The following is a 26,154-nucleotide window of genomic DNA, read 5'->3' as shown; positions in this document are numbered from 1 at the left end:
TAATTGATCTGGTCTCAATATGCATGCTGATCGTTTTAATCAAGCAGCCCCTGAAAGGTATCCCGACTGGACTAGTAATTTTCAATCAGATCTTCTTGTGGTCAAGAGTTAACAGTCTCATCAGGAAATTGCACCCCTTCTGTCTTCACTTGCAAAGATAGAAGAGGTTGATTTATAGTATAGCTATCCTTGCTGATCTGGGGCAGTGCCGCCAAAAATGTTGTGTCTAACCTACATGTCTTAGGTCCATGATAACAGACTATGGAGAAACATCATAACTAATTTCTGCAAATAGGCTATGGGTGCGGATTTATGCTCAGCTGAACAAGCCAAGAGAGAACATTTGTTTGCACAGATCAGGTGGCCTCTACTCTTATATGTTCTTCTACAGCTTTATGCACACTGCTATATTATGCATCAGTGCTGTACACATCCATAGTATTGAGTACATAAGCTGCATACTGTACCTCAGTTTGGAGGGACATGCAGCTGCAAGAAATATTATTGACTTTTCTGAGATCTATATTTGGCAAAAGGCGTTTCCATTATGGAGATGAGATTGGCAGTGTGGGTTTCATAGGTGCTTTGCCCATTGGATAAAGACACACAAAGACTAGTTACTGACAAATATGTTCCTCTGCCTTGATTAAGGACTCTAAGTACGTCCGAAAGCTTGCATTAACATCATTTATTTGTGTTAGGCATTAAAAGGTATCATATCTACAAGATTACTTGGTTTCTCTTACTGAGAACAATCACACTTTGTTCTTCTCAAGATATATTAGTTAGTATGAACCAGGCCTTGATGCAAAAAACTTTTAGAAGACATATTCTAGAGACACATGAAGCTGGAAAAAGCTACATATGTATTGTTGTAGACAAATTGGCCACAACCTCAATGTTTCCCTAAGGCCTTATTAACACAAGCGTTTTATTGCGCCTATTTTGCCGTGATAAAATGTCAGCCATAAATCGCGACCATCTGAAGCGCTGCATTTCAATGCATTAGTTCAGGTAGGCGATGTTTAGCTGCGAAATAACGGCCGGCCGGCAAAGATAGCACGTACGCTTATGAATCTGGTGGATGATTTTACACGCGTCTGACAAAGATAGGTCTTGCCCTATCTTTTGGCTACGATCAGCTGGCAAAAAGACAGAGGGAGGGAGGGGTAGGGAGTTTAGCACGACTAGCACTGCTAAACTCCCTCCCTTTGCCAGCATCTTCCATAGGTTTCTACGGCAGCTTCTATTGCTGGGAGCTGCCGGCAAAGGGAGGGGGATTGAGTTTAGCAACGTCTTGCACTGCTAAACTGTCAACTGGCTCTATTAAGCCAGTTGAAGGATTTCTCCTCGACCAACAGAATTCATGGCTGTGGTGCTTTTATACGCCGCACCCAGTCTGTGAATGGGCGAGAAAACGTGAGACTTAGCCGTGAATTGGTCGCGGCTTTCTCTCGCACATGTGTTCTTCATCCGCAATGTGGCTGGCTGAAAAAGCGCTACACCTGTGTGAAAGAGGCTTCAGAGTAGCAAAGTTGCAGGACAATTACAAGAATTCCAACATTGTTATTGCAGGCCACCTGCAACTTTTTTCCTCGTAAGGACCCAGCGCACTTGCTGGTTGCAGAAATACTGCAACTTCAGGTGAACCTTGTGTTGCCCTCGTCAAACACTGAGTGTGGTTAGTTATTTCACCCATATTTACAGAATTTCAGAGAAACCCTTAATAATCTCTCATTACTTTTAGCTACATTAGACATTAAATGTCTTCTTTTTGAACTTTGTTTACATGTTCATCATCCACATCAATGGTCTAACATTCCACTTGCAACTTGTTTCTATAGTACATAAGTTGTTGATTATATTTGGAAATGGTTATTAATAATCTTGGTTAGTGTTAGAATTATCTTGTTGGCTCCCCATTATATGAGCCAGCACTATACTGGTGGGTAATTTAGATTGAAGGATTCAGTAAATCAATTATGTTGGCGGAGGACACAATCATTCCTGTTCTGGTCTGCTGCCTCAGTAATAGAAATTTATAAAGAGAAAATAACTAATATAAATGCTGTCAAAACTAACTGTGAAAGTTGTATCGTTATTCATCTATACATCAAGTTTACGTAGCGCGTATTATATACATCAGGTTATCGAAAATGGCCAAAATAAATATGAGTGTGAGTTGGTCTGTTGTGTGCCTTATAGGCAGCGTTCACATGTGCGTTCTCATTTTTGTCTTTTGAGTTCCATGATAGGTGCAGAACCCCCCCCCCCCCCCCAAAAAAAAAATAAAATAAATAAATTACAAAAGTCAGATTGGTCACATGAAGGACATGGACAGTGGTGGACTACATTGACTTATAACGTAGTTTATCTGGTTTTGCCATGGTATCTGCCATTTTTCCCCATCAAAGTGACGAACAGGTTACGAAAAATGTCCCTGTACTACTATAGTCTCCAGAGACACAGATTCTAGCAATGTAATGATTATCTGTGAACTCACTTTCACTCTCTTTCAGAAATCTGACAAACAGTCCATGATCTTCACGGCGATGCCTCCACCAGACTCCTAACACCCCGTTCACATGGGCGTATTTGCATACGCAATACACAGAGAACAAAACCTATTTACATGCACGTATTTACATGTGTATTTTGATCACGCAAAAAAACCCGCAGCATGCTCTATTTTCCTGCGCATCCAAATTCCCAAGCACGCGCAAATGCGCACACAATATGCTAGAAGATGTGTGAAACATTGCGTAATTGTGCAGGAAAAAGAACACACCTGGACTCATTTGACTAATTAGCCATTTAAATTGGTCTTTGTTTGCCACCTGCAAATGAACATGCCTTGCAAGTGCAAAATCTCGTACTTACAGTAAAATACGCCAATGTGCGCAAAAAAGCGTAGTTCATTCCACCAATACACGGCATTCAGGTGTGCACAAATATGCATTGGCTAATGTGAAGGGAGCCTAAGATCTGAGGAAATCAGTACAGCAGACTCCTGAACACTTCATGATCATCCAGAGCATGAAGCATTTGCCAGCTTACTGTGGGAGGAGAAAAGGGAGTTGGGAGATGAGAATGACATTGGCAGAATCTGTGGGTCTTCAGTTATCTACAGTTTCAGGGCCATTTCTCATGGTGGCAAATTCTCTTGAAAGCACCAGAACACCTTTTATTAGAACTCTGCATTGTGCCATTCCTCTGTTACTCCTGGAAATGTATAGATAAGCAACTGGATGCTATCATTTGCTTTGTCAATGGGGCGTGGTCCTGTATAATCTGACACTATACAAGCAGTGATAGCAGTTTCACTATGTTGGGGCACATCCCATTGACAAGGGAATGGTAATGCCCACTTGTCAGTTTAATTATACATTTCCTGGAAGAGGATTAATAGAGGATTGGCACAAGGCAAAGTTCTAAGAAAAGGTGCTCCAGAATTGTTATTTTATGAGCAATACAAATATGAACTAAAACCCATCAGGACAGCTAATAATCCTCTCTAAGTGACAAACATTAGAGCTCCCCATTTAATTAGCCTTCCCAGACCCCAGAATGGCAAATATGTCAAGTACACTTTTGGCATATTATGTCCACGGGCGGATCGGATTCCGCATGTGGGAACCTGCAGCGGAATCAAACCCTGCCCGTGGCCAGGGACACTGCTTACCTGTCCGGGTCTTCTGTATGCCTGTCCGGATCTTCTATTTTCTTCACTGCAGATATGTGCAGAAGCACCGGCCGACGCACATGCACAGTGGAGTTTTAAAAAAAAAAAAAAATTTAAACCCTTCTTTCCCCGCAGCCCGTCCGCAATTCAATTGCAGATGGGCCGTGGATCGGACGTGTTGCATTGACTTCAAAGGAAGCCGTCCGTCTGTGCGATTTGTTTTCCGCATGAAACAAATCCACATGCTTTAATTCAGCTGTGGACATCCATGTTTCTCTATGGGCGGCTTGAACTGCGGAACGATTCTGCAATTCAAGTCCGCTTATGGACATTGGGCCTTACATGCCCTGCTCCCAAACAGCAGGCCAGGTAGATATAGGCAAATACACCATTTAGGAGTTTGGGGAATTTATATACTAACATGTCTATCTTTATCCATTCAGTCGGGGCCGACCCTCAGACACTTCATGGATCGGCCCTCTCCATGCGGTTCTGTTTTGTACGGCTTCTATAATTTCGACCATTTACATTGGTGTTGGCCTTGATAGTGTCAAACCAGCTTGTTCTTTGGTGACCGGGTCTTCTTTTACCGATGACCACTCCAAGCTTTATGGAGGTTTCTAATGAATTACCCCGCATTATGTGGACGGAGTAGGAGAGTCTCATTGGTAATTTTGCCCTCCAATGAAAACTTTGGATTGATGCGGTCTAGCTAGCAAATATAATTTCTAACAAATTGACATTAACAGAAAACGACATAACCTCTACATACTAGTGATTTTCTTAACTGGAGGGCTTTGCATGATTTTACATTGCAACCACATATAGGACGATAACCATGTCTCAAAACAAAGAGGTAAAACAGATTTTCTTAGTAACGTATGGAATCCATTAAATATCATTCACCTAGGCCAAGCACAAGTCAATGTAAACTCATCCGAGAAAAAAAAAAAAAAACAGCTCATGGCCTAAATTGCCATGTAAAAGGCAGACCTCCAAACATATTACTTTTACTATTAAATGCAACGTAAAAGTAATCATGGGTCATTACTGCCCACTATGCTCATCAGCTTTGCCAGCATGTCAAGTGAAGAGTTATTAAGGAATACGCGGGATTGATTAATGTGCTCACATAAAGAACACTTTAATTATTTCTGTGACATTCAATTTTCTTTACAAGTCATTCTGTTCTTCACAGCCGACGGTTCTGCTGTTGGCAGACAGAAAGACTTCATTCTCTTAAAATCACCGCCGGTGTGGGCATTTTAACCCCTTACAGCCTGGCAGACCATGCATGCCTATAATCTGTAGGCACATATATGTGTGTGCCACCCGCGTTATAATGAGTGGGGAGTTTTTTTAATGCAGCAGTAAACGTCTTCATAGCTTACAATGCGCAGATATGATTATCAAAGAGGACCAATACTTTTCCTACATCGATAAACGTGTAGTTGTCACACAGTTGAACCTTTCCTACCTAAGCGATAATGTCTATACTGTGAAATGGCCTCCTCACTATTAAAAGCAGGTACTATAAGCAAGGCAGCGTTCGTAAATAGTATAGTGTAGCCCAAAATCAAGATGTGTCTGGTGTGTCATTGACTTTAAATATGTCAGAACTAGTAGCCCTATGGCGGTCCGGAGGATAATCATGGTGATAGAGAGACTACCCTGTAGTGACAGTACGGGGAGTTATCTAAAGGCCCCCCATACACATTAGCGAAAGGTTGGCTGAACCGCTGCTCTTTTTTGGACTGGCCGACTGTCATATGTGTATGGGGGCTCTCCTCGAACAGAAAATGTGGGGGAAAGAATGATTGGGCACGCTTATTTCAACACACGATTTTTTACCACTGGAGATAAGCCAGCGCCAGTGCTGTCTGGCAACAACTTTCTCCACTATGCCTATTGAAAACACATGAACACTCAGCTGAACTGAGTGCTCGTATGTATCGAGAAGTTGGAAGAAATGAACATTCGGCCAACAGCCATTAAAGATGTATGGGCACCTTAAGGTTCTGTTCACTCTAGCCAAGGCTGTTGAGTCGGTAAGCCAAACTTCCGACTCCTCAATTTTCCCAGGATCCGACTCCTTCATATATGGCTCATGTTTTTTAAGTTTCCTGTATTAAAATTGTAACATGAGGCTTTTCATCACCATTATGATAAAATAATCAAGCTACATCCTACATTCCACATCCTAGTTATCAATGTTGTTGCTAAATAGGGGCTTAGATAAAGAACATATTTATAGCACATTTCACAACTCTTCAAATTCTTATGACAGGAAATATATACCAAATTCTGCATAGAATTGTACTATATTTATAAAAGATATATTTTTTTTATAAGCAGACTCCATCAAAATGGGACTCCAACTCCAAGGCCCTGACACCAGCAGCATGGCTTCCATTTATAACAGAAGCTGTGATACCATGATGGATCTGTTGTCCAAACAGTCAGTTGTTGAAGCTCCAGCGTTCTTGATAGCAAAAATATTGTTAACAGAATTGAAATACCGCAAAGACCAATTGAATTTCCAGCATTCCCAACAGAGCCTAATATTGTGCCGAAACCTTTAACACGTACCTGTCGTCATCCACCAGTGCCTGCCCACCCACTACATTCTGAAGCAGCAAAATTAGTTTAGCTAATAGACTTTTAGTAGAGAGTAAGGACCTAAAATTCAGGAGAGATCTTGGTGGTAGTGAACCTCAGGGGCATTTTAAGTAAAGTTACCTTTATATAAAGCAACTCTTGTTCAGATTATTGCTCAGAAGTCATTGAAGTGTACAAATGGCAGTCGTTCATTTGCCTTTACCCAAAACAATGATTGTTCATTAGTTGTTTGCCAAGATATCGTTTGTATAGGGGATCTCCATGCAAATACGAACTGTGACTGTATACCAGACGAATTTTGATCAACCAGCGGCTATGAAAACGGCTGAAAATGAAACTACTAGTGAATTATCACTCATCACCCTGTCAGTGGCCGTATTAACAATGAACAACTATAATTTTAATTTGTTATTTCGAGCAATTACGTGGCTAATAGTTATGCCATGTAAAAGGTACCTTGAGCAGTGGTTGGCACAGATGCCCATTAATTACAATAGGGCCTTTGTCACGCTATTCTTTATCTGCATTTGTGCTGCACATAAAGCAAGCAAATACATTATGCCCCACCAGCCATCATAAAGCTGCGGAGATTGCTTTCAGCAAGTAGAAACCCTGTGACCATCTTCTGGTAAGCAGAATGAACATGAGTCAACAATGTGATGCAACAGCAAAAAAGGCAAACACAATTCTGAAATGTATTAAGACAAACATAGAGTCTAGATCATGGGAGGTAATTATTCCACTCTACTCTTCCTTAGTCAGACCTCATCTGGAATACTGTGTCCAGTTCTGGGAACCCCAATTTTAAAAAGACAGACAAACTGGAGCGAGTTCAGAGAAGAGTTACCAAGATGGTGAGCGGTCTGCAAATTATGTCCTATGAGGAACGGTTAAAGGATCTGGGAATGTTTAGCTTACAAAAAGAAGGCTGAGAGGAGACTTAATAGCGGTCTACAAATATCTGAAGGGCTGTCACAGTGCAGAGGGATCAGCCCTATTCTCATTTGCACAAGGAAAGACTAGAAGCAATGGGATGAAACTGAAAGGGGGGAGACATAGATTAGATATTAGAAAAAACTTTGACAGTGAGGAGGGTCAATAAGTGGAACACATTGCCAGAGGAGGCAGTGAGTTCTCCTTCAATGGATGTATTTAAACAGAGACTTCACAGATATCTGTCTGGGATTATTTAGTGATCCTGCACTGAGTAGGTGTGGGATCAGATGATCCTGGAGGTCCATTCCAACTCTACCATTCTATGACCTGCACAAATGAAAGGGTCTGTCCAAACACCACCAACTCTAATGAATCCTCCAGTAACGGCAATCATCATAATTAAAACATGTCCCAGGATTAGAAAAATATGGAGAATTTCCTCCAGAAACAGCACCACACGTGTCCACAGGTTGTGTGTGGTATTGCAGCTCAGTGCCCAATAATTTCAATAGAGTTGAACATACGTTAAGACATCTGTAGAGACACACTACAATGGGACGGAGCACTATTCGACACATATACATCATTACAGCAGTTACTGTAATTCAGAATTGATAACCTGCACTAAAACTTATATTAATCGTGATTTACAGTAACTGCAGTTCTCAGCATGTTGTATCTATAGCACAAGTGGTTCATCTCAAGTTGTTGACTGGGTGCAACAGCCAGAATTTAGAAATATCTGTGCAGGGAAGTAGAAATCTGGAAAAGAAGAATAGCATTTCTCTCTAGGAATGACAGGGTTAACACTTGTAGGGCTCTTAGGTAACCATATGGCTCTTACAAGATTTCCACATTGTGCTAGAATTTTTATTGGCAACAGCTTGTCTGTTTTACTCCTTAAGGTTTGTACTGCCTCAAAACCGCAAGGTTTAAATTAAAAGTTCGAGCTTCTCGAAAGAATGCATCAGCCTCCCAAGAAGACAGTCTGCGACCAAAGCAACATTTCCGGCCTCTAGGCTCTTCCCATTAGATGTCCAAAACTATTTTCACCAGTCTGCACCATACCTGTATACACTGAGATAAGCCGGATAGGACGGACCGCACTCTTACATCTCGTTACTTACTGTGAGAGTTTAGCTGAGATTTAGACAATCAAAGCTAAATTGTAGGGTCATCAAACTGTCACACTCTAAGTAGTAACCAATAGAAATGCTGCTTATACTTCGGATGGGACTAGAGGAAAAAAGTAGGATATAAAGCAACTTGTTACCAGACAACATTGTTGTTCTAGTGCTGTGTTAAAACAACAAAAAGAGAAGTACTTACCCTACCTATGTCGCCATGATCCAGCACTGCACCTTGCAGTGCTCCCGGTGTTTGTTGTTGCTGATGATGTCACTGGAAGTCACCTGAAAGCTACAGCCAATCAGACGCTGCAGGGTCACCGTTCTGAACTCCTGGTCTCATAGCATCCAGGATGTGAGTGCTGATGCCAGGTGAACAGGCAGTGATGGTGCTGCAGCAGTCAGGTGACTTCCAATTACATCATCAGTAACAATAATCACTGGGACTATTGAAAGGCTGAAGTGCTGACAGAGAAGGGGTAAGTACTTCTATTTTTGTTTTTAGAACACCATGCTAGAGGGACAAAGTTGTCTGGTAACTGGACAACTCCTTTAATCAATGAAAAAAGTCAAAATAAAAAAATAAATTTTAAAAACGTGATCCTTAAAGTGACCCTCCGGGCTTGGACGAAGCTGCCCAAAAAGCTCTCTGACTACCTGATGCACACTGTGCATTATATATATTGGTAGTCTAAGACACTACATGATGATCTGATTGGCCAGTAATGCTCACATGGGCAGCATTGGTTAATCCATGCAGCATGTAGAGTCTTAAACTAATGATGCATAATAATGCACAGTGTGCATCAGGTAGTCAGAGAACAGATGCAGCCATCTTTATTTGTCCAGGACCGGAAGGTCACTTATGTGAGCATTATAAGTTCATCATCCTGTGTGGCGCAGAGTGTTATGGCAGTAGAAATGCAGTCCTAAGCTCTCGCTCACAACTTGAAGGTTGTGGACTCAATCCTCGCGTGATTCAGGTAGCCAGCTCAAGGTTGACTCAGCCTTCCATCCTTCCGAGGTCAGTAAAATGAGTTCCCAGCTTGCTGGGGGATAATAAATAAATTACCTGAAAGCGCTGTGGAATAAGTTGGCGCTATACAGATAATAAGCTCAGCTTGAAGAACTACTAACTCTAAAATATAAGCTGACTTATACAAACCAGAGACAGGAGACGCTTGAGATAACTGGATACATGGAGTGACCTTGGAGTGAGACCCTTTCCTGCTTGCAGTAGGCTTCCCATTCAGAAATCCTATTATAATGTTTTTAAAAATGAGTTCTCTTTAGCATACAACAACACAAAAACAGTTCACTCTTCACCGTGCAATACATTTTTGAATGATCCATTTTGCATTAGATAATTTGAAAAAGTATCTTTGCAATAAAGACAACTTTACGTTTTTTTACTTTTTGAAATTTAGAAGAAAATACAAGACTACTTGAAAACCATCAACAAGTAGGTTAGCTCATGCGGCAGTTCTTATTTTCACTTTGGTTTGCATGAATCCCTGGGGATTCAGCCTGGGGCGCAGCCAATCAGAGCAATCTCTTGCTGGAGCTCCAGAGAGCAGCAGGAGGGACCCGGACGGCGCCTGCTAGGTGAGTATTGCTTTTTATCAGCTTTCTTGGCTGCGTTTTTAGCTGTGCTGAAAACGCAGCCAAAATGCTGGCAAAACGCATGCCAGCGCTGCTGAAACCGCAGTAAACGCACCATTGAAAAATGCTGCATTTCTGCAAACGCCTGTGTGAGGGAGGCCTAAGTTATCCAACAGCGGATGAGACATTCAGTACTGCACCCCTTCCCAAGACGTATACCGTTCAGTCGCTACGCCGACTTTATACACGACAAACCTCTATGCAGAGTAGATCAATAGTTCTCAAGAGCATTCATTCTACTCATGCAGAAGTTAGACCTCTTTCTAGTCTTCTACCCCTCGGATATACAGGGTCAAGGTTGTAATTATGGTCAAGACTAGAGATATTCTAGGTGTGTATTCTGCAATATCTGGTCGCCTCCTCAAGCGCTGGACAGGCTTCTGTATATCACGGAGCTCTTGGCTTATTTGGTTAGAGTAATGCGATCAGTGGGGTTCGCACACACTGCTCCACCCAAACTGCAATTTGGGGTCAGTATAACGCCCACTGGCTTAGCAATTCTACATTTCAAGCTCTAATGGGTTATCATAGAGACTCTTAGACTGACTGCCTTGAAGTTACAAGAGCAGTGGCCATTTCACTCCCTGGGGTCCATTAAATAAAAAGCAGGACTGCGTGGACCCCTCTAGTGTTCCTAAGAATCCTAAGAATGACTCCCTCGTACCCTTTATGTGCAACGCGAAAAGCTCCCAGCAGAACTTTTCACACCTCTTAAAGTCCTGGAGCTGGCACCAATACGTTCTCAGCTTTTGTTAGCGCTGCGTGCATATAGCAAATGTTGGGAATTTTGTAGCCTTTGGGCATGAAAGAAAAAATCTTGGCGTAAGCAATTGTAAGGAGTTTTACTGAACTGCTTGAGCCAACTGATATCACACAGAAGAAAGTGAAGCACTGAACTTTGTGTTTACAACGTTCTTTACATTAAAAGCATCTGAAAATTAAAGGGGTTTTCACAAAAATGAGATGTATAAGCTTTCCACAGGTAGGTGATCACTGGGAGCCTCCCACTGCGAGGAGTCTGAATGGAGTGGCGGCCGCCACCCCAAGAGTACGGTGCACACAGCAGAGCTCTCTACTAGGCTGTTACAATCAGTCCCATGGAATCTGAATGGCGCTGTAACATGCATATTCCCCTGGGGCTCTTCCTCACTGCCGATATAGACTAAAGAGGGGCTGGGGACATGGGACCACTGTTTCAGTGAACTCAGGGATTCCAGCGATTATATATTTATCACTCACCCTGTGGATATGCGATACATGTCATTTATGGAAAACCCCTTTTTAAAAGGGGTTTTCCAGGGCAAAACTATTGATGATGTATCTTCAGGAAAGGTCATTAATAGCAGATTTGGGTCCTGAGCGGCAGACCCCAGCCAGCAGATCAACTGATCAGGCGCCCTCTGTCAGCGCCACAACACACAGGGTAACAGAGCGCAAACCGCTGCTCCGACTCTGGTGCGGTCCCCAGCGCTTATAACGTTATCTTTTTTAATGAGAGCTGCGCCTGAAATTACAAGCCCCGGCCACTGCACAGGAGTTCGAGCAGCAACTTTTGCTCCGACTGCTGTGTTGCAGCGCTGACAGAAGGCGACTGATCAGCTGATCTACCAGGATAGGTCATCAACTATTGATGACCTATCCTGAAGAAATGTCATCAAAAGTATTTCCCTGGAAACCCCCTTAATTCAGAGTTGGACCCTGAAGCTCCAGTGCAAAATCCTTATAACAGCGCCCCCACCTATGTACCAACTATGTACTTGTTGCAGCACTGCCACCAAAGTATCTTGGTTCCCAATTTTTAACCGAGATGGAGTTCCAACACGTGGTTATTCGACTCCCTCCGCCGAAGCCGTTTTTACAGGTTCCACTGTTGCTGCGTATGCTCATTGTGCATAGTACTTCTCGCCAGGGCAATGTATGCCGCGTCACTATTGACGTAGCGATCATGGCCTGGTTGGATATGCAGAAGCTATGGTTGGGTCGTCATTTAAGCGCATGCATGGCCCTGAATGGCACTTGTGCATACATTATCCAGAAGAGCACTTTTGCATGGGGTATCCAAAAAGGCATACACTTTATGGGTTGTGGTGCCAACTGATTGCTGTGCATGCGCCATTCCACAAGCTACTGTTGATGAGTATTGACCCCACAGGGCGAAACCGAAAGCGATGCGGCACCAGGTTCTAGAACGCAACAAAGCAGCAGGAGTGCTGAAGACTGAAAAACAACAATGTGGACCCAAAATAAAGGCGCAAACACAGCTTGATGGGTAATGCTGGGGGGGACTCTGTTGGGGTCAATTAAAAAACACTTGAGTGGGAAGCCACTTAAAGTTTTATTACGGGCCTTAGGATTGGTTCAGTATGACAATGTAGCCCTTTGATCAGAAAAGTTTGTGCACCCCTGCCCTACAGCTACACCCTTGAGTTTATGTCTTATGTGTTCCTCCTTACACAAACAAAAAAAGTGAAGTCTTATATCAGACTAAGACAAACAAATCAATAACTGCTTTTATTGTTTGCATCGCCAAGCTTGAGCACTAAGTACACAATGAATTCCATGAGAAATGATTAGCGCCGGCGTTTTATACCATCCCTGTGAGGCATTTCTCCGTTTGCTTTAAGGACTGTAATATGTTCTTATAATGAATGGAATAAACCATACAAGCTTTAATTGCCTTAAAAAAAATGTATTAAGGGCGTTCATTACCGTATGTGTGAGAAGATCCTGTTCCTTTACTTGGTGGTATCTCAAAATACGTTGCAGCCGGTTATGGGTTGAATTAGCATAATGATCCCCTATCCAAAAAATATGGTCTATGGAAGACAGGCTGCAAATAAAACACACTAGCGAAATGACAACTGTCATCAGCCTCCGCCATCTAATTGTGAGATTCATCCTATAAGGCATTTCATTAAACCGCAAACCATTTATATCCTGTCAACGGAACCAATAAAGCTTTCAGATTCAATGTATCAAAATGGTTGTTTTTTTTTCTTTGTCGGAATTTTAAAAAGAATTCCATTTTAACAAATGGGAGGGAAAAACATAAAAGGCCGTTTCCTCTTCTTTTAAATTATTACCAGTTTACGAGACTGGAATGAACATGTACGCAATGAACGGAAAAATGGAAAGCTTCGACTTCACACTTAATGTGGCAAAGTTTTTCCAGGTCATCCATACCTGTAGCTGCACATTAAATGAACCCAGGTCCTCCGCTTTCTTTTCCAAGGATTGCACCCACACTTTCCTCTTCTGCCTGCACCTGGAAGCGGCAGCGCGGTTCCGTTCTAAAAACTTCCTCCTCTTTTCATCTGGGTCATCGCTTGCTGCTTTCCTCCGACGCCCCCCTGTGCTTTGAGTTTGTGGTGCGGGGGGAGCTGGAGATGCCTGCAACCAAACAAGGACAAAGTAGTTTGGTGTCTGGCGGATGTGTATATACAACTTTTCTCTCTGCATTGCATTAAAAAAAAAGGCGAAAAAGCAAAGGAAAATGTAAGCATTAAACAAGGGAGACGACAGCTGGTGAAGCAATCTCCCAGAACAGCCTTCTGTTCAGTAGATGTTGAGGAAGTACATAGAGCAAGAGGGGAAAATTGCTCCTTCACCGCAGTAAGACAGCGTGTGAGATTTCAAACATCGTAAAGCTACGATAAGACGTAGAGCGCAAATTTATGTAGAATGTAAGCGCTTGTAATGTTGCTGCAGCGCAGGTACGTTTACATGAAAGGGACGTCTCCAGTCTGAATTAAGAAGCTCACACCAGACAAAGGATTGTAGAGTCAGGAAGGGTATTGTTTCTCCTTAAGGAGAGCACCTAGAAAATATGCAAATGGGAAGATGGAACAGCATCTCTGTAGCGCCACCTATTGAAAGGCAGTATTCCTGCAGGTCACTTATAGACTTTTTAAACAAGTCTTGTAACAATGACTGGGAATTGTGAGCTAAAGCCAGAAAAGCCATACACAGACAGATGTTTCAAAGTGATTGCCGCTCATCAGTAGGCTTCTGGCTTGGCTAGTGAGAGGCTTATAGACGCGAGTCAGGAAGGGTATAGTTTCTCCTTAGGTCCCCTCGTACACTTGAAACAGTTGTAAGCTAAAACCAGAAAAACCATACACAGACAGATGTTTCAAAGTGATTGCCGCTCATCAGTAGGCTTCTGGCTTGGCTAGTGAGAGGCCTATAGACGTGGGTCAGGAAGGGTATCGTTACTCCTTAGGTCTTCTCATACACATTATAGGTGCTCTCCTTACGGAGAAAAAATGTCCCTCCTGACCCATATCTACAGGCTTTGGACTAGCAAAGCCAGAAACCTACTGATGAGGGGCAATCACCCCGAAACAGTTGTAAGCCAAAGTCAGAAAAACCATATATAGACAACTGTTTCGGTGTGATTGCCCCTCAACAGTAGGTTTTTGGCTTGGCTAGTGCGAGACCTGTAGACATGGGTCAGGAAGGGTACCATTTCTCCGTAAGGTGAGCACCTAGAATGCGTATAAAGAGACCTAAGGAGAAACGATACCCTTCCTGACCCACGTCTATAGCCCTCTCATTAGCCAAGCCAGAAACCTACTGATGAGAGGCAATCACTTTGAGATAGCTGTCTGTGTATGGTTTTTCTGGCTTTGGCTTACAATTCCCAGTCATTGTAACAAGACTTGTTTAAAAAGTCTACCATTGACTAGCAGGAATGCTGGATTCCAATAGGTGGCGTTGCAGAGGTATTGTTCCTTCTTCCCATTTGCAAACCTAAACTCTTCAAAACAGATTTTTTCCATTTCAAAAAGGTTTATTGGTTTTAGAAGTATAACATTACACAAAACTGCAGCGTCACACAGAATGATGTTGGGACTCATGTGAGAGATGTATAGGCAGTCGGATAAGATATATTGTAGAGTCAGAGGATGGAAATCCCTAAACAGTAAGGGGATATATCCAGAGTGAATCCTTGAGCGATGATCGTTGTCCATCTGAGAAAACCCGCCATTACAAAATCGTGCTGATAGCGGTACATTCCATAATCCCAGTTGCCCCACAGCCAACATCTGTGCACGCTGTTTTTTGCTCCAAAAATGCAACAATAATCCCCAGCACTAAAAAAACAAGAATACAGAGTTTTATGTGACACCGGCCTGACAATCAATCCCACTCTTGGAGTCAAGACATTCATCTGTATTATATGGATGGCCATCTACTCCCTCCTAACATACATTAGGTATAGAAATATGCTTGGGTATGGATACAAGAAGGTCTGGCTGCAAGATCAGACTACAGAGAGTTTGCCAGACTACAGAGAGTTTGTTTGTCGTCTGTTACTATAGAGACACATTGATTTGCATTGCAGCTGTAGACAAAAAAACAGTATGACATTTTTAATGAAGACCATTTGCAGCGTTGCCTCGTTTTTTAACCCAGTAACCCTTTAACAACCAGCCTACATTGTGCCTTAATGATCAAAAGATTTTCTTACTTTTTTTTGTAGATACAGCTGTATTAGGGTTTGCTTTTTGTAGGATGAGGGGTCTTTTGGGTACATGTAATGTAGGAGGGCCACATTTCAGTGGCTGCAGGATTGCTAGGCATTGCAACTTCTGAGTTCTGTACAGTGCATTATTACTAAACTGATATAAGAGAGTGTTATGGAGCCCTGGTTTAGACGTACATACCGGGGTTTCAGTAGTTGATGTGGCAGGCTGCTGTAGTGACTGTGGATGCGCTTCCTCTGTCTGAGTCTTTGTAGTTCCACTTGTCTGCCCCTTGGCGGTTTCACCATTTGTTACCTGAGGATGCTGCTGGGTCAGGGCAGCTTTCAGTCTCTAGAAGGTAGGAAACAAATGGTGTTAATTAGCAAAAGATATAACCTATAGAAAAAAGACTACTAGAGCCCAACAATACCTAAAGAGTGCTTATATACCAAATCAAATATTACACAGATGAAAAACACACACTCCCAATACAAATTCAAAAGAACACTTTATTAACCCCTTAGTGACCAGCCTATTTTGTGCCTGGCATTGCAAGAGCCATAATTCATTGACAGACATGTGAAAGCTTGCTTTTTTAATGGCACCACTATGGGATACATGTAATGTGTTGTACAACCTTTCTCAATTTTTTTTTTTTTTTTTGGGGGGGGGGGGGGGGGGGGGGGGAGTTGGAACAACCCCCCAGAAACTCCAGCATTGGTGCAATACTATGTTTATATAGATTTTTTTATTTTTTACTACTTTAGCACAAAAAAGCATTTTTAAACAAAAATGATTGCATCTTCCTCGCCGCATTCTGATTGTTGAATTGCTAGGATAGTACACTGCATTACTCGTGTAGTACATTCTACAATGCCTATGGCATCAGCCTGTTAGTCTCTCCTGTAGGAGGGGTCTAGTAGGCTGAGTATACAAGGTAGACATGGAGGTCTTTGTTAGGCCTTTGGCTGCCATGGGAAACGCCTGGTTCCTTGGGATCGCATTGTGGGCTACCTATAGGTGACAAGAGGAGTCTCTTCTCCCTCTCACATGCTTACATACTGCATTAGTAATTGATTGAGGCATGTAAGGGGCTTAACTGCCAGGCTATGAGTTCTCCTCTTCTAGCGGTAAGAGCAGGAGGCCGGCTGTCAGTAGTCAGCAAAGCCACTGCCTTAAAAAGATGTATGTGCCGGTTTAAAGCCCATTAGTGACTAGCATAAAAAGGCGTATTGGCGTCACTAAGGGACTAAACATACCATAAAAATAAAACCAAGAGGAAAAAATGGCACATCAACCCAAAATATGGCAAAATCCCAGGAAGAATGCGCAATCATAAAAAAGTGATATGTATAGAATAGGTGCCCAAGATAATACAAGTAAAGTGCAAATGCAATAAATACATATCCTACTGCAGCTAGCTAAACACAGAACACAATCATGAACATATATAAGGCCGGTTTCATATCTGCGTTGGATCCTCCGGTAGGAGGTCCTGTCACTGATCTGACTCAAAATCCCGGGGAAAAAAAGCGATGCATGCAGCGCTTTTTCTTCTGTCCGATAACCGGGCACCTGAGAGAAAACCAAACAGACCCCATTATAGTTAATGGGGTCTGTTCGGCGCTGTTCAATTCTGTCCTGAGATGGAGTCATTTGGCTGTTGGGGATTCCCCCTTCCTGCACTCCTAATGGAAAGCGATAACCCCGAGCACAGACGTGGAACAACCCTAACCATATACAGAGCCTAGATCTGCCTGCGTTCACATGCCTTTTGAGGATTCTTTGTTGGCATAGGATCAGTAGGATATGTACATATTGCATTTGCACTTGACTTCTATTATTGTGGGCAGCGATCCTATACATCAGAGTTACCTATGATTGTGCATTTTACCTGTGATTTGGCCATATATTTGGTTTATGTGCCATTTTTTCTTGGTTTTGCTGTTTTATGGCATGTGTAATAAAATTTTCTTTTGAATTCTGGAAGTGTGTTTTTTTTAATAGTTTTAACCTACTAAGGACCAGGCGCGGTAAATATACGGCTCATGGTCCTGGGCTTAAAACCCCGCCGATAGTAAAATTACGGCGGTGCTTTAAGCCTCCTGCTTTGCAATCAATCAGAGGAAGGAGGGGTTGTCAGCTGTTAGTGACAGCTGATAACCCAGAGCAGAAGGCAGCTCTCATTGAGCGCTGTGTATGTAAACGTGGAAGGGTTTCTTCCACTGCAGGAGCCGGGGGGTCATGGGACCGCCGGTGTTCCCTGCTACAGCAGAGCTGGAGGGTCATACTAAACCCTGGCCAGCTCTGCCAGTGACTAATGTCACTACAGGGGTTGCTTTCCCCTGTAACTGGGGCTTCAATGGATGCGGCTCCTATGGATGCCCCCCGCTACAGTGGGAAAGTGTCAAATAGAAAAAAACAAACAAACATGTGAATGTCCCCCAGAGGTCTTATATGACATCATGTGGGACATAGATGGTAAAAAACATACTGTATATACTCGAGTATAAGCCTAGTTTTTCAGAACTTTTTTTTACCTAGTATATACTCGAGTATAGCTCGGCTTATACTCGAGTCAATAAGTTTTACCAGTTTTTTGTGGTGAAACTTATTGTCTTGGCTTATACTTGGGTCGACTAATACTCAAGTATATACGGTAATTACATACATCAGTAAATAAAAATTACAGAATACAACAATATGTACATAAGAAAGAAAACAACCCAAAGCCGATGCCAACCAAAACCGTCGCTGTATGTGCCCTGTAAACCAAAACCATACATACTACATATCAAAACGTCTGAAAGAAATAGAGGAACCCGTTCCTGCACTTTATTTTAGCATAAATATACTCAATTTTAAAAAAAGAACTATAAATGTTAAAAAATATTATTTTTTGATTTAGCATTTTACCCCCAATAAAACTAAAAAACTGAAAAAAAAGTCAGTGAAAAAGATATTTTAGAAAAAAAAAAAAAAATTGCCCTATATGTCACGGGGAAAAAAACGCTGCGAAAATAATTTGGGTAGCTGAAGGAAAAAAAATAGGACAGTAAAACCATCACATGAGGAAAATCCCTAAAAAGTGTCTGGTCCTTAAGGTACAAAAAAGCTTGCTCCTTAAGGAGTTAATATTCACTAAAAGTGTTAAATGTGAGGTCAGTACGAGAAAAAATCTATAATATATAAAGCAGACTATTATTAATGATCCAAAATATCTTTATTATCTATTGTTTTGTTTACGGTACTAAAAATAACTGGTTTCTTAAATTTGCCGCGTTGTTCAGAAAACGCATCATTCATGATTCAGGAATATTCTTGGTGGTAAAAGGATTATAACGTTTACTTTACTATGGTCCAAGAAAAATACATGTATCACAGTGGAAAGAAAATATTTCCCACCGCACTGAGGGATAAGGGTCGGAGGTTCCACTGCAGATCCAACACAAAATACTGGTAGAAACCGGGCAGCTGAACGGAAACCCAACAGACCCCTTTATAGTCAATGGATCCGGTTGGCACTGTTCGGTTCACTCATAAGACAGAGCCATTTGGCAAGGGGATTCCCCTTTCCTGCTTCCCGAATGGAGCCAAAAACTGGAACCCCCACACAGATGTGAAACCACCCTAAATTGCTCATATCATTGGAAAAATTTATTCATGAATGGTCCCTTTCCTGACAACCACCATAACAGGTAAACGACTTTACGGGTGCCAATGCAAGTATGGTCGGATTTTGAAATGTATGTCATTGATGTCATTTACTTATAACGAGGTCTTTCGGGTTTCTTTGGGTTTTTTTTCCAATATCTTAGACAGCCCATTTAAAAGGATTGTCACATCTGGAAAATCCCTTCTCTACATGAGGACTGACTGGTGACGGGCTGATCCAGCGACTGAAACCTACAAAGAGATGCTGCTGGCAAAGAAAATTGGATAGGCAGCCATGTAATGCATGGAGGAGCCGAGTACTAAATAGCAGAAGATGCACTTTACACCAACTTCTGCTCTGGTTAATAGAGGAGCATCCTACGCATGGACCCCATCTGTGTCACACATATGCGCTAATAGGACATATGGAGCAGGAGACCCCATCTAAGGCATCCATATGTGCCAATGGGACATATGGAAAGTGGTTGCCCTGATCAAATAACCCCTTTAAAAGGGGCTATCCAGCTTTTAAAAATTGATGGCCTATCACAATCTGATCTGATCCCGTTCACTTCAATGGAACAAGCTCGTAGTACTCAGACTGACCACTAGAAACAGTAACGCGTTGAGTACAAACATGATTGTGCTCAGAAGCACACAAATAAAGAGGCTGCGGTGATCACAGCAATTAGCTGATCGGCAGGGATCCTGAGAGGCGGAACCCCACTGATCTGATATATATGGCCTATAGATTGCTGGATCCCCCCTTCAAGCTGAAGAATTGCAAAAAATGCATTTAGGTGGAGAAGTTCTTAAAGGGATTGTCCAGTTACTGGACAACATTGCAGCAATAGCTCCAAATGTCTTAAAATAAAGAGCAGTACTTACCCGTCCCCTGCCACGTGGATCCAGTACTGCTGCCCCGCCATTCTCCCTGTAATAATCGTGGTAGATGACATCAGCGGAAGTCACCTGACCGCTGCGGCGTTTCCATTCTGAATGCCTGGCATCATGGCGCCCAGGATATGAGTGCTGATAACAGGAGAATGGGAGGTGATGTTGCAGCGGTCAGGTAACTTTTGCTGACGTCATCTGCCACAACGATCACCGAGAGGACAATGCAGCGACAATGCCGAATTCATGTGGCAGAAGACAGGTAAGTACAGCTCCATTTGTTATTTTAAGCCAATCAAAGCTATGGCTGCAATATTGTCCGTTAACCGGACAACCCCTTTAATGCCACGGTCTATAGGCCGTTTCATACAGTGGTAAAACATTGCGTGTGAGCCTGGCATAACGGTAAGTGACTTTCTCCATTGACCTGCAACAAATCTGTCAAAAATACTGGGAAAAGGGTGGAGAATAGATGTAATTAAAAGTATGTTTCAGGAAAGAAACATGAATCTTACGAACACTTTACAATGGAGGAGTAGATGAAATAGTCCAAGACCTCTCCAGTCCGGGATGCTACAATTTTATAGTGGTATGAATTAAATAAATGGCTTTTCAAATTCGACCTCAATAGGCAAGATTAGCTGTGCAACCTAGATGTCACCAGCTGAGGCCCCAGCGTCACCGCTTACTCTCAAGTCCCAATTACAACCATAGCTCATTAAACAATGCTGCACTAACTTTTACTATCCAATTAAGAGTTTACACGACAAGTACAGGAAATCATTGATAAAAAAAAGAGAATCAACCGCAAAATATTTCCTGAATGTATCACTGGAAAACGACCCATTGTTCACATCAATCACCGTTTTAAATGGTGGTGCAAATTTTTGAGGTCGTTAAATAAAATTTAAAAAAAAACAAAAAACAGAGATCTTGCCGTTTCCAAATAAAAGCGGATCCTCGTAACAGTCTGACACTTCCTGTTCTGTAGAGAAAACTTTTCAGTAGACCTCTCACAGGCAGGATTACAATGACAGGTAATGCCTATATATAAAGATAACACAGGATGCACCATTCACAATAGGTGATGGTCATAGCTCACCTCCTTCGCCTCCCTGTACAATGACCTCTGTACAGGGTTCAACGCCCCCGCTCAATGCAGAATCACGAAATCATCCCAGACAGATGTCTATCCAGCCTCTGTTTGAACACTTCCATTGAAGGAGAACTCACCATCTCCCGTGACAACCTGTTCCACTCATTCATCACCCTCACTGTCTAATATCTAATCTTCGATATTTGTTGGCTGATTGTTCAGTTTCAGTGGGCATAAGAATACTCGCTGATCGGCGGAACATCGTGTGAACAGGATGTACAGCCAGCCTATCAGGGTGAACGATCATAGTAGCAATCATTCTTTCCCATAAGCCAATTCTCAGCCTGTGTAAAGCATTGAAGTGAGCGCCAGTCAACATACGCATCAGTCGGTGCTTGTTACATCTGCTCGAGGACTCAGCCCATGTAAAAGGACTATTACGACCCCCAGTGCACTATGGTATTTGGGTCAGTGTACTGTCCAGATTAATTCACGGACAGCGCACAGACCCATTATAGCCTACAGGGCTATGCAGAATGCCTGTGTGAAAAAAACTCATGACATACCCTATTGTTGTGCGTATCACGAATGAGAATTAGGACATGCAAATGCATGTCAATATGCAGACCATCCGTATACCGGGCAGCACGCGGACAGCTGTCTGTGTGTTGTCCGATGAGAGTTGCGCGGGAGCCTCTCGGGCAAAATTTGGACACACAAGTGTGTCAAACGCCTAAATAAGACATCTATATTTTCTCTTAGTACTTTATGGGTTGGCAAATCAGGCAATGTGTTTGGTATACTTGTAGTTTAGGCAGCAGATCCATTATTTAGACCTTCGTATTTGATTTGCAAACTCAATGCCTTTTAGAACAAACACCAAACCCCGGACGTGAAATGGTCAATATTTGTCTACAGCCATAGCCTTCCAACAGAGCTTGTGTTGAGGTCCCGGAGAAGGCCAAGAGGATTTGTCCCTTGTCTTTGTCTATTACTAGAGGTTTGTTAGTAAAAGCAGACACGCTCTCAGGAGTTATGAGGTTAAGCATTTGTCAGTGACCTTTCCCTCGTTATTTCCATGAGCTGACATGCAGGGTTTCCACGTTATGGAGGAAATTCATCTTTGAAATGGCCATTAAGTCCATGCTATGTGGTGTACATAGTCGTGCACATAATGTAGGTCATCTTCATCTCCAGATTAATCTCACTATGCCAATTAAGATGATGATTTAATCACGCTGTACAGAATTAATTATGCCTTTCGAATTTTAATGCATTGACATATATATGTGTGGTATAGGGAATGGTAGTAGTGCCAGGTGGGCACAGAGCAATTTGCAAGAATAGAAAAAAAAAATCAATAGAAGCGGTGTTATCTACACGATGGCTCTAGATCATTAAAATATGCTGATAATCTGGTCTTCATTGCCTATTCTACATGCTGATAGCAATAATGCCACATAAAAGTTATCATAGGCTTACTCCACTGAAAATATCTCACTTCCCTTAATGTAAGGATGTACATCATATAGAGGCAGAGCATACAGAGGCCCTGAGATCTTGGAGAAAGGGGCCCAGCCATCGTTGTTCCAACCCATTCACTACTGGGTCATGGCAGCTACTGTAGAACCCCTCCCAGCCAAACCATGTAGACAAACAAGGCAATTTAATAGAATAGTAGAGTTGGAAGGGACCTCCAGGGTCATCTGGTCCAACCCCCTGCTTAATGCAGGATCACTAAATCATCCCAGACAGATGTCTATCCAGCCTCTGTTTGAACACTTCCATTGAGGAAGAACTCACCACCTCCCGTGGCAACCTGTTCCACTCATTAAACGGGTTGCCACAGGAGGTGGTGAATTCATAGGAAGCGAATAAAAGTGGTCATCCCACCAAAAACACTGATCACCTGACTGAAGAATAGGTGAAAAATGTATGATCGCTGGGAGTTTGAATGCTGGAACCCCCTAGTGAATAGAGTGGCGGTGTGTAATGACGCCAAGATTTACTTCTTTGGGACTGAGGGAAATAACTGAATAAATCAGGGTGGTTTCACATCTGTGATGGGGATTCCGCTTTCTCGCTTAGTTTGGGGAGCAGGAAAGGGGAATCCCTGAGGGTGAACAGTTCTGTCTCTGGACGGAACTGAATAGCGCCAGGTGGATCCTATTGACTATAATGGAGACCACCTGCTTTCCGCCCAGGACAAAAGAAAAAGCGCTGCATGCTGGGCTTTTGATTTCAGTATTTTCAGACAGATCTGTGACTGAACCTCCGGTTGAAGGTTCTGATGCAGATGTGAAACCGGTCTCACTCACCTATCTCAATAGACAGTGAATTAAGTGGTGATTACACATATGCATAGCCACTCCATTCACTAGCGGGACTTGGGATATGCCGTTCTTGTAATCCCTGGGGATCCCAATGGTGAGACCCCAGCAATCATACATTTATCACCTATCCTGAGAATTTCAGGTCATTTTCAGCATCGCTTAGGAATATAGGAGGAAAAATGAGAAGACCCATTCAAGAACATACAAATTCACAACCAGAACCTCACGGCTGGAAGGCAACAGTTTTATCTACTAAGCCAACATGGCCCTTGTAGGCAATTGTAGATTTCTAGATATTGGGGTCAACTGAAGTCACACTGTAATTTCTGGTTTACATACATGTGTATGGATCAGACCCTTTAAACCCAAAAGTAACCAGAAATGCAATTGGTCAGGAAGTTAAAAAGAGACTGTGCCAAGATCACAATCCTTGCTCTCATGCTCTATTAGGGCATATGAATGTCGGAGAGCAAGGTACCCCACTCAGAACACCCCTCCATGGCTCCAAACTGAAAGCTGCCCTATAAGAGCGGCTCCTGTTCTGGCAGACTTTAATAGGTAAAACGAAAAAAAGGGTTTGGTACGGTGTTAGCCAGTAGAGCAAAGTGTGATTGATCCCAGCAAGAGAAACCAAGTATTCTTGTAGATATGATACCTTTTAATGGCTAACAAAAATACATGATGTTACAGCAAGCTTTCCCGTCTATCGACCCTTCCATGGACCCTTCCTCAGGCTTGGGTCCACAGAAGATCTGAAAGCTCGCTGTAACATTATGTATTTTTGTTAGCCATTGAAAAGTATCATATCTACAAGATTACTTCGTTTCTGTTACTTGGAACAGTCACATGGTGAAAATTGTGTTGGCCTTGTATTACAGGGCGGCCATTAAATTGCGATTGCTGCAGGGTAAAAGTTTGGACGGCCGTGGCTTCACTCGGCAAAATCAACGGTTTGCCAGAATGGTGGGAATGGGACCCAGGGTGATCAACTATTTACCCCGAGTGAAGCATTCTGAAAGGGGCTGACTGACTTGACAACCACTATAAGGAGGAAACTGGGCAAACTGCATAGCGGCAGCAATGAGATCAAAGGAGAAAAGATTTACAGTTGTATACTTCTGCCACCGATATTTTTTTACGGGATACAATTGTTGGTTTACTAATATAGTTTTAAAAAGCAACAAAGTCATACTGTACCAGTGCTTTCTGGCCTAAACTACAAGGTGTCCACAGAAATACCTATCCAGGGGCAAAAAGAGATCTTTCCAGCATTGCACAAGGATATGTGTGTGGAACAGTGGAGCGTGACCGTGCTGGTACCAAGCCCGCTTATGCTGCTCCAATGGCAAGTCATCAAGCCATTCATTCCTTGCTGTGATTGTCACATGACCCCTTAGTCGGTGGGTGCATTTTATTCCACTGACCATTAATTAATTTGTGGCATTTTCAGTGGTGGTAGTTGGGGGGGGGACAAAGAGTGTGTGAAAATAAAAAACACACGTACTCACCTTCCTCTGCGCATTGCTTCCCCTCCGTCGCTTGCGTCCTCTACTTCGGTAGCAGCAATGAAGTGGGTTGTTCGTCCACATGACCACTGCAGCCAATAGGAGGCCAGACAAGGACATTATCAGTGACGTCCTGTAAACCTGCCATGAGCTACTACATTAGAAGCCCACGTGACAGATTTAACCATTTGACGACCAAGAGACATACAGAGGATGGACAAAAATATGGAAACACTGTACAAAAAAGTTACATGGGACTAGAAATCATATTTCACAATACTAGCATATCAATATGCAAGAACTCTCTGCCGGAGGAAGTGGTGATGGCTAAATCCATAGAGGAGTTTAAAAGGGGACTTGATGTCTTTCTGGAGAGGAAGGATATTATAGGTTATAAATCTTAGGTTAATTGATAATCCGGGTATACAGGCAGGTAGGAACCATTAGGGGTTGATCCAGGGAACAGTCTGATTGCCATTAGGGAGTCGGGAAGGAATTTCTTCCCCAAAAGGGTTAATTGGCTTCTGCTCTTGGGGTTTTTTGCCTTCCTCTGGATCAACACAGGAGGATAGACAGGCTGGACTAGATGGACATTGTCTTCATTCAGCCTTACGAACTATGTTACTATGTAATATTAAGTGGCGGTAATATGACACAGATGCCCGAGCAACGAGGTTTCATTGGTCAGGGGTTTGCGCCACTCAGCTGCTGTTACCAGTCAGTTCCCAAAACCACCCAGAGCAGGGCAAGAGGTGAAGTAAACACAAATATGGCGGGAAAGCTCTCAGCCAAGCAGGGGTCAAAAGGACAGCTTAGTGATTAAAAATCGCATGCGTTTCATACACTGTTTCCATATTTTTGTTCCATAGCTTTAAACTGCACACAAATTTGATTGAATCATTTACGGTCCTGAAAGGGTTAAGGCACGTCACCAGGCCTTCAGATGCCGAGGCAGTGGCCAGTAGAATTGGCGGTCCTGTGCCATGGTGAGTACATTACTTTTATATAGTTTAGGGCATGGGGGCATAAAACTATATAAAAGAAATAACACGGAAAACCCCTTAAATTTCCACCGCTAAATAAATGCATTTTATCCCAATTTGTCTTAGCGCTAGAACAAGCGTGCTCCATACAAGTACCATGTGCAATGCTGGAAAGATGCTTTTTGGCCGCATGTT

The 26,154-nt window shown here is 42.6% G+C and overlaps 1 protein-coding gene across 5 annotated transcripts in view; it reads right to left on the bottom strand.

The window, feature by feature from the left end:
• Positions 1-26,154, bottom strand: part of ATF2 (activating transcription factor 2) — a 105,552-nt gene that overhangs the window by 33,535 nt on the left and 45,863 nt on the right. For all 5 annotated transcript variants that reach the window (XM_066575807.1, XM_066575810.1, XM_066575811.1 and 2 more), the window contains 2 exons: positions 15,696-15,845; positions 13,210-13,416 (listed from right to left, as the gene is read on the bottom strand). In XM_066575807.1, the coding sequence (XP_066431904.1) occupies positions 13,210-13,416; positions 15,696-15,845 (357 nt within the window). The remainder of the gene's footprint in view (positions 1-13,209; positions 13,417-15,695; positions 15,846-26,154) is intronic.

Source organism: Eleutherodactylus coqui, chromosome 8 (genome assembly GCF_035609145.1).
Source record: "Eleutherodactylus coqui strain aEleCoq1 chromosome 8, aEleCoq1.hap1, whole genome shotgun sequence".
In the NCBI taxonomy this organism is placed as follows: Eukaryota; Metazoa; Chordata; class Amphibia; order Anura; family Eleutherodactylidae; genus Eleutherodactylus; species Eleutherodactylus coqui.
The sequence above is the reverse complement of the archived record's forward strand: the minus strand, read 5'-3'. Positions and strand labels throughout refer to the sequence as shown.